The 13,721-nt window shown below is 36.8% G+C and overlaps 1 protein-coding gene across 3 annotated transcripts in view; it reads right to left on the bottom strand.

The window, feature by feature from the left end:
• GABRA2 (gamma-aminobutyric acid type A receptor subunit alpha2) overlaps positions 1–13,721 on the bottom strand; it is a 118,329-nt gene that overhangs the window by 60,841 nt on the left and 43,767 nt on the right. For all 3 annotated transcript variants that reach the window (XM_060091290.1, XM_060091283.1, XM_060091298.1), the window contains exon 3: positions 8,939–9,006. In XM_060091290.1, coding sequence (XP_059947273.1) covers positions 8,939–9,006 — 68 coding nt within the window. The remainder of the gene's footprint in view (positions 1–8,938; positions 9,007–13,721) is intronic.

Here is a 13,721-nt window from a genome sequence, read left to right as displayed (position 1 = left end):
ACAGACACCTGACTACTGAACAATGTTGCATCTGATAAGGAGGGAAAGGCAGTGGTCTCTGACGTTTGTTCTTAAGGATCAGATCACAGTCTAGTCAGAGAAGGGAATCTACCTTCATTTGGACAGACATCCATGGTTGCTCCTTCTCAGATTCCTCTGCAATCTTTTTTATCCTCCTCTAGTCTAGAGGTTCTGTCAGGGTATGATTACCAGCGCATCCTAATCTCTTTCCTTGCACAAGTTCATGTATGCCTTCAACTACCATCAGATGGCTCCCAAGCCATCTGCACTCTAAGTTCTCTTGAGCTCCAGGTCTATTCCTGCTACCTAGACATCTCCAATTAAATCTCTCACAAAGACCCCAACTCAATACATCCAAAACATAAATACTCATCCTCTAGACACCAAAACAAAAGCAAACAAAAATTTTCTTCCTGTGTTCCATATCCCAGTGAATGATACCACCATCCACCCAATGCCCCCAAGCCTTCATCTTATACATCTCCTTCAACCTCTACCTCCAACAGATCACAATGGCTTATCATTTCTATCACGTCTCTTAAATCTTTTCAGTTCTTTCTTTCAGGGTAGTAGTCCCTCTACCCTGACCCAGTCTACAATCATTTCTTGGCTGGCATATATCAGCTTTCAAACAATTTTTTCCTTTCCTTGTCCTCTAATATAAATTATTGGATTGCAGAAAATCTGACTCTTCACATTCCTTCTGTATTACCCCAGTCGTCCACCAATCCTATGATGGCTTTTGACTGCCCTCAGCATACAGTCAAATACCTCAACCCTGTTAAAAGGCAGACTGTCATGCCCCACAACAAACAATTATGATTCCACAGATTGTAGAAGGAACCTAGAAAATCACTTTTTAAATAAATACTCCAACTGATCCCAACACAAGTGTCTATGATTCTCATTTTGAGGAACATTTTTAAAAATTCTAGGAGGGTGCTGAAAAATATTGGCTGAATATTAGCTAAGTCTAATTCATTTCCTTCCAAAATATCAATAACTGTCCAGTAATCAACTTCTACATTCTGACTTTAAAGTGAGGAAACATTAACAGATGGCTACTTCTGATAAGTGTTGACAGCTTAAACCCAGTGTTAATTTTCAGCCAAATATCAAGAGCTAATAATTCTCTAAAGCTCTCTATGATGTTAACTACTGAACTACATAATATCCCAATAGCTTCTGGGGTTTCTAAGAGTTAATGCACTCTGTGTTTTCATAAGACAGACAAGTATTAACTAAGGGGATTGATATGATCGATAAACCAAGGTCACCACTTACCTGGCTGCCTGTTTCTTAATTGCCTAATGTAAACTCTAGATCAGAAATCTTGAGATGACTTCAAAGTGTTCATCATTCAAGATCTAACCCTAACACTTAGCAGTGCACGAGATAACCATTTGGGCTGAGGTTCTTAGTCTAGGTTTCAGTGCAATAGTTGGTGGCTATACCACTTATATCTGAAGAATATGCTCACACAGTGAAAGTGCTTACTAGAATGGGAAAAGACCCCCTATATAGACCAAATAAAAAAGTAAAAAATACACACAGAAGAGCTATAAATTGCTTAAATGTGCAGTCAGCTACTACCAACTTTGTCAATTAGCTGCTAGCACATCCCCAAGTTTACCTTCTTACTCATGAATTTTTTTAAATATTGAAATAAAAAAAACTGTACTTAATTGCAAGTGCTGTAATTAGAATCTTTAATTATAATTTAGATCTGCAACTTTCTTTGGACAATTACACTAGTTAATGATTCTGAGACAGCAGTGTGTGTGTGTGTGTTTGCTCTTTTGCTTCTTAATTCTTTTTGCTAGGCTGCTTTTTCCTCTCAGGCTAATGTCATAACAAATCTACATCACTGACCTGCACAGGAGGACTTAGGAGTTTAAGTCTTGCTACTGAGTATGCACACTGCATAGAAATAAGAGTATTAGCTAAGCTACCAAAAGTGAAATTAAATTTATTCTTTACTGTTTTCCCATTAACAAATTTCTTCTGTAAGGCATGAATTAGTTATCTTCATATCCACTTTTATGTGTGGGTAATAATAATGTGGGTATCTTGTACCTCTGCATCATACTAAATTTCTTTCTCTTTAGAATCGCACATATAAGTTTCATTCCTTGACCTGGCCATCCATACTAACATATATTCAAACTTTTCCTCATTATTTGTTTTGCTTTCCAACAAAAGTAATATCAAGATTGGAAATCAGTCCATGTGAGCACCGTGAGGTCCAAGTCATTTCTCTTCACAAAATGTACACATGTTTTTAAATTGAGCTCTGTCTTCCCTAATATATTTATAATATGAGTAAGTGTGTGTGTTTGTGTGTGTCTGTGTTAAATGTGTATATAAATTACTCAGCTTTCATTTTCTTCTCTAGATTTGGACACATATCAAACAGCAGCTGTTGCATGGTCAAACTACCTCTTGACTCCCCCTCAAAATCCTCCTCATATCACACATTATTAGGTACACCTATTATTAGTGAATTGCCTCTCAGCTCCAAGTCCACCCTCCTTTCCCCTTCTTTGTGACACAGGAGAAGGGCTCTGTAAACAGTGCTCCTTCACCAGCTCACACAATATTAGGCTTTGCCATTAGAAGGTGCTGAAGGGATACTGCCATGTCATAGCAAGGGAAGAGGGCTTTTCTTTCTGGTTCTCTTCCTGGTTCAGGTGCACTGTCATTCTCTGACACAGTTTCAAAGGACTGCTGAGCTGTGAGTTGTCAGCCAGCAGGCAGGATATTCCTCTGACCAGCTTCAGCATGTACCCTCATATGTTTCTTCACCAGCAGGACGTGCATACTCCTCTAACCATAAAGTCCTCTCCAGTGAGCTCTAAGTCTTGGCCTTAGGGGAAGGACTCCTTTACAAGTCCTGAGTTCCTTCCTTGTTCATGATGCTTCACCCCAGAAGCAGATGCTGCCCTCTGCATCTGCTAAATCTATATTGCTTAGAGTCTTCTTTTACATTTTTATTTAACCATCTTGTACTAATCTATAATTCATTTTATGAGATTTTCCCTGTTCTAATTACCGTTATGGATCCTTTCCTCTAACTGGACTCTGATGATAGAGTAAGTAACCCAGTTAGTGGTCTTGCAACTAATTAGACTCCCCCCAACCCAACTATTGGTAAGACTGAGTAAACAAGGTGCATAAAGATGGAAATAAAGTAGAAAATTTGACATGACCAAAGAGAATTCTATAGGATTATGTTAGGCTAGGTGATTCAAAGAAAATGTGTATTAGGAAAAAACGTCTAGGGCCTTCAAGCATCTCAAGAGCCTAAGAGATGTTAAATATGTATTTCATTTTAGGGAATTTCTCAATATACAAGTGCATGTGCTCACATACATACACACACATAATCCAAAATACATAAAGAAAACTAAAGAAATAAAAATAAGTGATTTTTTAATATTTAAATGTTGCCAAACACAATTCTACTCAACTTAATTCAACCTATATGGTTTGGAATATGAGTGCAGTTTCATATTTAATATAATGTGAGGTAGTGTCCCCCAAAATAAGAAAGCCTATCTTGAGCCTGTTAAAATTTCTTTAAATTCTTGGGCTAAAGTCACTGAAGACACCAACATTCTGAATTCAGTTCACAGATGAGTTTAAATTTGCTCTATTGCCAATGACTATATGCCTAACATGAGCTCCCACCTTTTTATTTTTATATATTTATTTTTGCATATAGCTTATTAATATTTATTTCAAATTTATTTCAAAATTACAGCAGCAGACAGGACACACAACTGCTAGACGCGTTATTGCCTGATCGTGACTGCTTCACTCAGACACGGTCCTGTCCCAGTTCTGGGACTTGTTGTCTTTAACCTTGAGTGTTCAGCTTCACACATCAGCATTCCCTGCTCTGGGCTGCAAATTGACATCCGTGGATTCCTTATGCTAAGCTTTAGTTCTTGCAGGAGAATTATAATGCTTTTTCCCATTTTCTTATTTGATTTTTCCCAGAATTTAGGATTTGTAAAAATATATAAATTTCCCATCAAATGCCTGGAAGAAATTCCTACATGGAAACACTAACTAAACGATCACAGTTTATTTTTATCTTCCCTTTTTTTAAAAAAAAAATCAGCTTTATCAAAGTATAATTGACGAAAAAAATTTAAGGTATTTGAAGCAATCATAGTGGTGATTTGATATACATAGTGAAAGGATTCCCTCTGTCTAGTTAATTAACATATCTATCACCTCATATCTATTTATTTATTATTTGTTTGTTTTTAGCAAGAACATTTAAGTTCTACTCTCAGTGAATTTCAATTATACAATACAGTGTTATCAACTATAGTCACCATGCCTTACATTAGATCCTCAGACCTTATTCATCTTGTAGCTAAAAGTTTATACCCTTTCACCGACCTTTCCCTATTTTCCCCACCCTTCAGCAGCTGGCAACCACTTATCTAACATCTCTCTTTATGACATTTTTATTCCACATGTCAGTGATGCAATGCAATATTTGTCTGGTTTATTCACTTAACATAATACCCTTGAGGTCCATCCACGTTGTCAAAAATGCCGGGATTTCACTCTTTCTCATGTGATATATATATCACATCATATTTCCATACCTTGGCATTGTGGAAAATGGTGAATAAAAAAAAAAGGAGTTCAGGGCTTCCCTGGTGACGCAGTGGTTGAGAGTCCGCCTGCCAATGCAGGGGACACGGGTTCGTGCCCCAATCCGGGAAGATCCCACATGCCGCGGAGTGGCTGGGCCCGTGAGCCATGGCCGCTGAGCCTGTGCTCTGCAACGGGAGAGGCCACAGCAGTGAGAGGCCCGCGTAAGGCAAAAAAAAAAAAAAAAAAAAAAAAAAAAAGGAGTGCAGGGAATTCCCTGGTGGTCCAGTGGTTAGGACTCTGTGCTTTCACTTCGGGGGTCCAGGTTCAACCTCTTGTGTCGGGGAACTAAAGATCCCACAAGCTATGCAGCACAGCCAATGCAAACAAACAACAACAATAACAAAATACCAGTATTGCAGATTTCTCTTGGGGATCCTATTTTCATTTTGAATATCTATACCAGAAGTGGATTACTGAATAATATGATAGCCCTATTTTTAATTTTTTGAGAAACCTCCATACTGTTTTCTATACTGATTACACCAATTTACAAGGCTGCTAACTGCACAAAGGTCCCCTTTTCTCCACATCATTGACAACATTTATCTCTTGCCTTTTTTAAAAACTATTTTATTGAGGTGTAGTTGATGTACAATATTATATGTTTCAGGTATACAACATACTGATTCACAGTTTTAAAGGTATACTCCATTTATAGTTATTATAAAATATTGGCTATAATCCCTGTGATGTGCTCTACAATATATCATTGTAGTTTATTTATTTTACACATAGTAGTATCTACTTCTTAATCTTGTACCCCTATCTTGCCCCTTCTCCCTTCCCTCTCCCCACCAGTAACCACTAGTTTGTTCGCTCTATCTCTGAGTCTGTTTCTTTTTTGTTATATTCACTAGTTTATTTTATTTTCTGGATTTCACATATAAGTTGATAAGTGATATCATACAGAATATCTTATCTTTTTGTTGATAGCCATTCTAACAGGTGTAAGGAGAGATCTCATCGTGATTTTGATTTACTTTTCTGTGATGATTATTGATGTTGAGTATATTTTCATGTACCTCTTGGTCATTTGTATGTTTTCTTTCAAGAAATGGCTATTCAGTTTTTATTCCTTATTTAAATTGGATTGTGGTTTTTGTTTTTGTTTTTTTACTATTGACTTGTACCAGTTCTTTATATATTTTGCATGCTACCCCCTTATCAGATACATAATTTGCAAATATTTTTTCCCATTCTGCAGATTGCCTTTTCATTTTATTGATGGTTTTTTGCTGTGCAGAAGCTTTCAGTTTGATATAGTCAGTCCTACTGGTTTATTTTTGCTTTTGGTGTCAAATTTTAAAACATCATCGCCAAGGCCAATGTCAAAGAGCTTATTCCCTATATTTTCTTCTATGAGTTTTATGGTTTCAAGTGTTACATTCAAGTCTTTAATCCATTTTGAGTTGAAGCTATCAGCTTTCTAAATTTTTCAGTGATCCCAAAGAATGGTCAGAACAAAGAAGAGGAGGATTAGTTTAATCCATTATCACCAGTGGAAAAAAGTATCTTCATATATTTTTCCAAAAATATAACTGTTTGTCTAAATCCCTCAAATAACAAACAATTGCATGTCTAGAGAAAGCATATATGAAGATATGTTTACTTTTGATTTTTTCAGGTAAAAGAATTCACTCTGCAAAATGAACAAACAAAAAAACTTTAGCATGGTAACTGTTAGTATTAATATTCACTACACAAAATCTAAAACATTGAAAACTGATATTTTGGGGTCTTATATCATTTGCCTTTCTGTTTTGGCTGGTGATAAAACACAATAGCTAACCATATAAGATCATAATTTATATAATATTCTAATTTTTCAATGTAGTGCTTGACAAAATTCTGACTCTGCACTTGACTCCACATAGAGGTTAGGTGCTCATTCTCACTGTCTCTAAGATAGGGAGCATTTATTAAGACAAGCTTCACAGAAATATTATCTTTAGTGCCAACCAATAATGTTTGGGATTACTCTTACTAAAAATATGTTTCTGTGATCTTTTCAAGTTTGTGTACACTGAAATTAACCTATGGAAAGAGGAGGATTAATATTTCAGATCATGATATAGGATACTGCAAGGGAGGAGGAGAGTTATGTTGAAAAGTGTGATTTTTTCCTGTGGTTGCAGAATTGTAGCTAATGCCTGAAGTTGGGGGGGAAAAAGCACTTAAATCTTCACATTCTAATTTGAAAGAACTTCAAAGATCAGCAGTGTTTGGTATCAACCACCTTCCCAAAATTGGGGGTCATCACCCCTCTTCCACTTTACATCTTCAGCCATCCAGGTTAATGTAAAAAAGAACTATGAGGTCAGAGAAATGGCTCTGGGTGGAAGAAAAACTGATTTTTTAGTGATAAAAACCAGCGTATCTGCTCCCTACAGGAAAGTTAGGGAGGTCCCAATAAAATGGATAATTATGGGAATGTAAATTGGTACAGCCACTATGAAAACAACATGGCCGTTCTTCAAAAAACTAAAAATAGAGTTGCCACATGATACAGCCATCCCACTCCTAGGTGTATAAGTGGAAACAAACAAAAACTCTAATTTTAAAAGACACATGCACTCCAGTGTTCATAGAAGCATTATTTGGAATAGCCAAGACATGGAAACAACCCAAGTGCCTGTCAATAGGAAATTGGCTTAAGAAGATGTGGTATATAAGTACAATGGAATATTACTCAGCCATAAAAAAGAATGAAATATTGCCATTTACAGCAACATGGATGGACCTAGAGAATTTTATACTTAGTGAAGTAACTGAGACAGAGAAAAACAAATAATGTATTATATTACTTACATATGGAATCTAAAAAATAATACAAATGAATCTATATTCAAAACAGATATAGACTCACAGACATAGAAAACAAACTTAAGGTCACCAAATGTGGGGGGGCAGGGGAGGAGGGGTAACTTAGGAATATAGGATTAACAGATACAAACTACTATACATAAAATAGATAAGCTATAAAGATTTACTGTATAGCACAGGGAATTATATTCAATATCTTGTAATAATCTATAATGGAAAATAATGTGAAAACAAAATAACTGAATCAGTATGCTGTACACCTGAAACTAACACAATATTGTAAATCAACTATACTTCAATAAAAAAAATTGGCTAATATTGTTAATGAGCATCTGCAAAAAAGGAAAACCTTTAGTTTTTGTGTGTTTATCGATGTGGAAAACCTGCACACTTATCCTTCCCCTTGGGGTATCAGATAAAGGGAAGAAATTGGGAAGAGATGACATGATGGAGAAAGGCCAGGCAAAGCAGGGACAAGGGCATCTCCTCTAATTCTCATTCCCTGACCATAAGGAAGGTGGATGAAAAATAATTTCTACAAAAAAAACTTTTATAATAGAGCACTGTAGATAGCAGTAGAAGTGGAAGACGGATTACTAAAATTCTTATGCTTAACTAAGGATTTATCAATGATGAATCTAGTGCACTGATTTCTAACCCAACAGACTAATTTACCTCTTCTACTGATCTCATTTTAAAGAAAAATAAAGACCAGTTCCATAGAATTCAAGAATGTTAAGATTCTAGTTTTCTTTAGATTAATTTATATGTATGAGTGTATGTAGTGTATTTATGTAGCTAGGATGACAAGAAATCCACCTTACTCAATGTTAATAGAAGGTTTCCATTCGTAACACCGACCATAACCACAACCTGTGAGAAGCAGTTATGTATGAAACTGCCCCAGACGTATGGAAGTCAAGCAGGGGCCTTAATCATAAAAAATGGTTCGGGCTTCCCTGGTGGTGCCGTGGTTGAGAGTCCGCCTGCTGATGCAGGGGACATGAGTTCGTGCCCCGGTCTGGGAAGATCCCACATGCCTCAGAGCGGCTGGGCCCCTGAGCCATGGCTGCTGAGCCTGAGCATCCGGAACCTGTGCTCCGCAATGGGAGAGGCCCGCATACCAGGTTCTCAGTAATATCATTACTTTTATTTAAACAATTGTTTGCCACACTGCAGCTGGGTAGAAAATTTTGAAAATAATATAAAATATAAAGGGTTAATCTGAACACTCAAGTTAGAATGGTGCACACAGATATAAGCAGATTAACAGCCTTAACTCTCCATGTATTTGGGCAGACTAAATAGGCATGAGACAGATCCAGAATCTATAACACTAAAAATACGTGTTTATTCTACATTACCCCCCAAACTTCCCATTATATGCAGTAAAAATACTGTTTAATGAAAAACTCACCATATCTGTATCTGAGACAGGGCCAAAACTGGTCACATAGATGTTAGTGAAGACTTCAGTAATACTGTCTGGTGTAAGAAAAAGAGATTGAATATAGATATTATATAATGAGAACCACAGGAGAGAGAAGGGGTCAAGTACATGGCATGGTTAGAAATTTCTGTGATATTTGGGAATATTTCATTTTTGCTTTCTTTTCAATGTTCACAACCAACAAAAATAGTTGTATTGCTTAATTACTTCATAGGGTCTTACAATCCTAAATGTTAAATGCTTAGAAGGATTATGACATTCTAATTTGGAAACTATACCTGACTAGAGCATTTTGTTTCAGCACACTGCTCAGAATGAATAGTTTCTCAGAAACTATCTTAAATGTACCACCAGTACGGAAAATAAAGTACAGTTAGTATGGTTACTGTTTGATACAGTCCTGTAATTGACCATTAAACCAAATATTTCAAATGGTATTTCATGATGGTAGAGATTTAGTTTGTAGATTGTAAATTAGTGTATCTTCTCAATAAAGCACAAACACATTGTTAATCATTATAAATAAAAATAATTCATATTTTATAAAAAGCTTTATCATTCAGTAACATAAAAATAAAAGCAAATAACATTCATTAATCACAAGGATTACTTCCAAACAAGCTTGCCTTTACATGTGTCTAAGAATGCCTAAACCGCAAAGATTAAATTGAATTAGATTTGAAAGTTATGTAACTTATAAAGTGCAGCAAAATTAACTAGATTGCTTTATTAACCAGGTGATTTAGATCTTTGATTTAAAATAAGCCAAATGGCAATTGGGGGAAAACTCAAAGGAAAAATGTAAAACTAAAACCCTTTCAGTGTTCTTATAAGAAAAAAGTACATCATTAATTTCTACCATCATAAACTTAATGCCTTAACTGCTAAGTGTCAAATGTGTAATTCTACACAAACAATATCATGAAATATTTTAATATTATACTGAACATTAATTCACAACCATGAAAGAGACAGTAAACTGATTCTGGAATATTGTAACACTAAAGCAAAAATAAAAACTAAAAGGATTTTGAAATAACAGAGTAGACTGAATGCTTACTCTTAAAAGGACTTGAAATGTAATAATCTACATGAGAAATCTATGAGATAGATTCTCTGTTATCATCCCAATATATGTGTACACTGATGTACGGAAAGTTAAGGAAATGTGCCCCATGACCCACACTCCATTGAGTGGATAGAGCCAGGTTCTAGGAACCAAGCACTCTGGCTCCTGAGCCCTCAGGGTAAACAAAGCACTGTACCACAGTCAAGAATAAATTTAAAACTAAAAGTGTTTTCTTATCAACTACATATTTCTGTTCACCACAATACTCTGTGCCAAAAGCACACTTATGGTATTCCAAATAAATATATGCCTTCAACTTTGTTATTTTGTATACTATTTTATTCCAAAAAATGGTATTCGTGAAATTTTGTTATAAAACTCATTTGAAACTCATTTCTAAAGTTAATTCTCAGCTGCCACCTGCCCCCAAACACCTGCACAAGGTCTCCTTCATAGCTATACAATTTGTGCAGTCACATAGGTCCCTGTGCTCAGAAAAGTCCCATGCCTTGTCTAATGTTCTGTTTTTGCTTCCTTGAAATTCTTCATTATGTTTTGCATAAAGGGCCATGCATTTCCATCCTGGACTGGGCTTCACAAATTATGTAGTTGGTCCTGGATCTGAATTATATATGTTCTTTTCCTCTTACTCATACAAAATCAATCGTGCTCTCACATTTATTCAATAAACAATTGAATAAAACGTTAGTCACTATAGATATTGGTTTAAAATATTCCAAGAGAGAGAAATTAAGATGTTATTGTAGTCTTCATCCAAATAGAGGCAAATGGAATTTATTCTCCTTAATCTGGGTTTGTAAAGTTAGAAAAGAGAGTTGATACAAATACATGAATCTATTCATGCTAAGGACCTGAAGAATATACACTTACACACTAAATGGCAAGTAAAGAGTAAAGGAGAATATGATCATCCTAGTGGCTGCAATGAGGTGCCAACTAAGAATCTAAAGAGAGAAAAATAAAATTACCCTCAAAGCTCTAAATAGTAAGAACAACACCTCAAGACAGAACAGAGATATGCGAAGTTACCTTAAAGAAAATAATTTCAAAGTTTATGGACTTCATAAACACAGTTAAAGAATGTATGCATTTCAAGGAATATTTTCCTGCTATGCATATTCAGAAAAAGTAGAGGAAAATAAAGTGTCCCTAAAACTAGAGATTATAGTGTTACAAAGGCAGCTTACACCCCTGTGAAAAAGTTAGTTGCGTACAGTCACTGCTGCTGAGAGATCCAGTAATCTGAAGTCTGGAATATTTACTGAATTTAGAGACCTGGGAGCCATTAGTAAAATAATGTGTGCAGAGGCCAGCTTGAAGTGAGGGAACTGAGAGAAGAGGAAGAGCCTGAGTGATTTTAAACAACCTTTGAGAAGTTCAACTGTGAAGGGAAAGAGGACTCCAGCAACAAGGGAAGGTGGGGGAAAAGAAACAGTTTTTGTTTGCTTGTTTAAGGTGGAAGATAGTAAAGGATCTGGCAATGCAGATGGAAGAGACTAAGGGAGCCCCTGAATATTCAGCAGACAAGATCGGTGAAAGAGGAATATTCCTGAGTAAGCAGGGAGTGCATTCATTAAAAGAGATTGACATTATATACGTGGAGGGAAGAAGGAGGAGGGAATATCCTTAATTATGTCGGGGTGAGAAGACAGAATGTTGAAATAAATGGAAGTAGGTTTTTGGGTCTAGTGGCAGGAAAGTTCCTGGAGAGGAGAGAAATTCTGAGTTACGTGAAAATATCTGTGCATTATTTTTATTATAATAGAGGATGATTCCAAGTCAAAAATTTGATAGTATAATTATATTAATAACATTTACAATAGTATACATCCATAGAAGACCACTGTAGCATCTGCTGCCAGTTCTTTGCCCATAGCCCCTTGACAATCATGATTCCTCTACATCAAGGGTCCCCAACCCCCAGGCCGTGGACCGGTACCGGTCTGCAGCCTGTTAGGAACCGGGCCACACAGCAGGAGTTGAACGGCGGGTGAGCGAGCGAAGCTTCATCTGCCGCTCCCCATCACTCCCCATGGCTCGCATTACCTCCTGAACCAAGCCCTCACCAGTCCATGGAAAAACTGTCTTCCATGATACTAGTCCCTGGTGCGAAAAGGTTGGGGACCTCTGCTCTACATACTGGGATGTTCTGCTGCAAGCTCCTGTGATTCTCTGCCTGAGGGCTTTTCCTGGCTGTGCAGGGCAGGGTGTAATTGCAGAAAAGTTTGTGATCCTGGGAACAGCCATCAACCAACAATGGACGAGAGTTGGAGGAACTATAACTCAGCTTTCTCTCCCTCTCAGTGGAGACAACCTTAAGTCATACTCTACACCCTTTCCCAGATGACTTCAGTGGGAGGAAACTACAACTGTCCCCAGCGGTAACCTGCTCATCATGGTACCCTGCTTTGGCTGGCTGTCCTCCCTTCCCTGTATCACTTTGACCTCCTTCAGCTAGTGCCCCCTGATATCCCTTCCCAGATGATTGTGTATCTTAGAGTCTGCTTCTGTGAGAAGCCAAAGCCAACTACAAACATCATTCACATACTCTAAGAAGAAAAAAAAAGATAATAATTAAGGAGTCAGGAAAGATATTAATTGTATTAAAAGATATTAATTAATTGCAGCTAACCATCCAAGCAATAAGCTATATTGTCCTCACCCCTGTAATTTAGATATAACACTATTACTGATAAAGGCACACACTCATAAGATGGAGAGTAAAATCAAACTGTAAATGACATCCCTTCAAGATGATGTGGATGTTAATAATTTTGCTCACCATGTGTCATAAATAGGATGTCATGCACATTTTTTTTTCTTTTTTTTTTTTTTTTGCGGTACGTGGGCCTCTCACTGTTGTGGACTCTCCCGTTGTGGAGCACAGGCTCTGGACATGCAGGCTCAGCAGCCATGGCTCATGGGCCCAGCCACTCCACAGCATGTGGGATCTTCCCGGACCGGGACATGAACCCGTGTCCCCTGCATCGGCAGGCAGACTCTCTACCACTGCGCCACCAGGGAAGCCCTCATGCACATATTTTAAGACAAGTTAGCCATTGCTGTTTTGCTTTACTCTCTCAGCAGCAACAAAGACATTTTGCTTCCTGGGATGATTTCTCTTAACACCTACATGTGCCATTTGTCATCAGTCAAGTTCAGTAAAGTCAGCAAATACTTCACCGACTTTTGTGTATATGGCACTTAGTGTTCCCTATTAAAAGTTGAAAACTTGGAATCTGATAATATAATTTTTCACCATTCCACCACAAAAGAATTGCTGCCCCTTATCCAATATCTTCCTCCCAGTAGACACGTAACACGTGTTTGATAAATACAGGGCGCATAAAATCAGGAAGAGTTAAGACCAATAATAAAACCAATATGAATTGTGTTTTCTTACAATCATTTTTCATGATAGTTCTAAGTTTTGGTCTTTGATTCTTTGCAATGATTTAGAAACATGAAATATAAACATATATTGAATACATGAAATTTCCTCTCAGTGTAAGACTCCTGGTGCTTTTAAATTTTTGAATCTTTATATATTCTGTTTGTTCTTGTAGTTTTGTTTATTTACTTTGATTTTTTTTCCTACTAATGAAAATGCATTGATTTAAAAAGTATAGCACATTTGGGGATCCAAAACAAGAATCAAGG

The sequence above is a fragment of the Mesoplodon densirostris genome, chromosome 1 (assembly GCF_025265405.1).
Source record: "Mesoplodon densirostris isolate mMesDen1 chromosome 1, mMesDen1 primary haplotype, whole genome shotgun sequence".
Classification (NCBI taxonomy): domain Eukaryota; kingdom Metazoa; phylum Chordata; class Mammalia; order Artiodactyla; family Ziphiidae; genus Mesoplodon; species Mesoplodon densirostris.
Note: the sequence above shows the minus strand (reverse complement) of the source record. Positions and strands in the feature narration are given on the sequence as shown.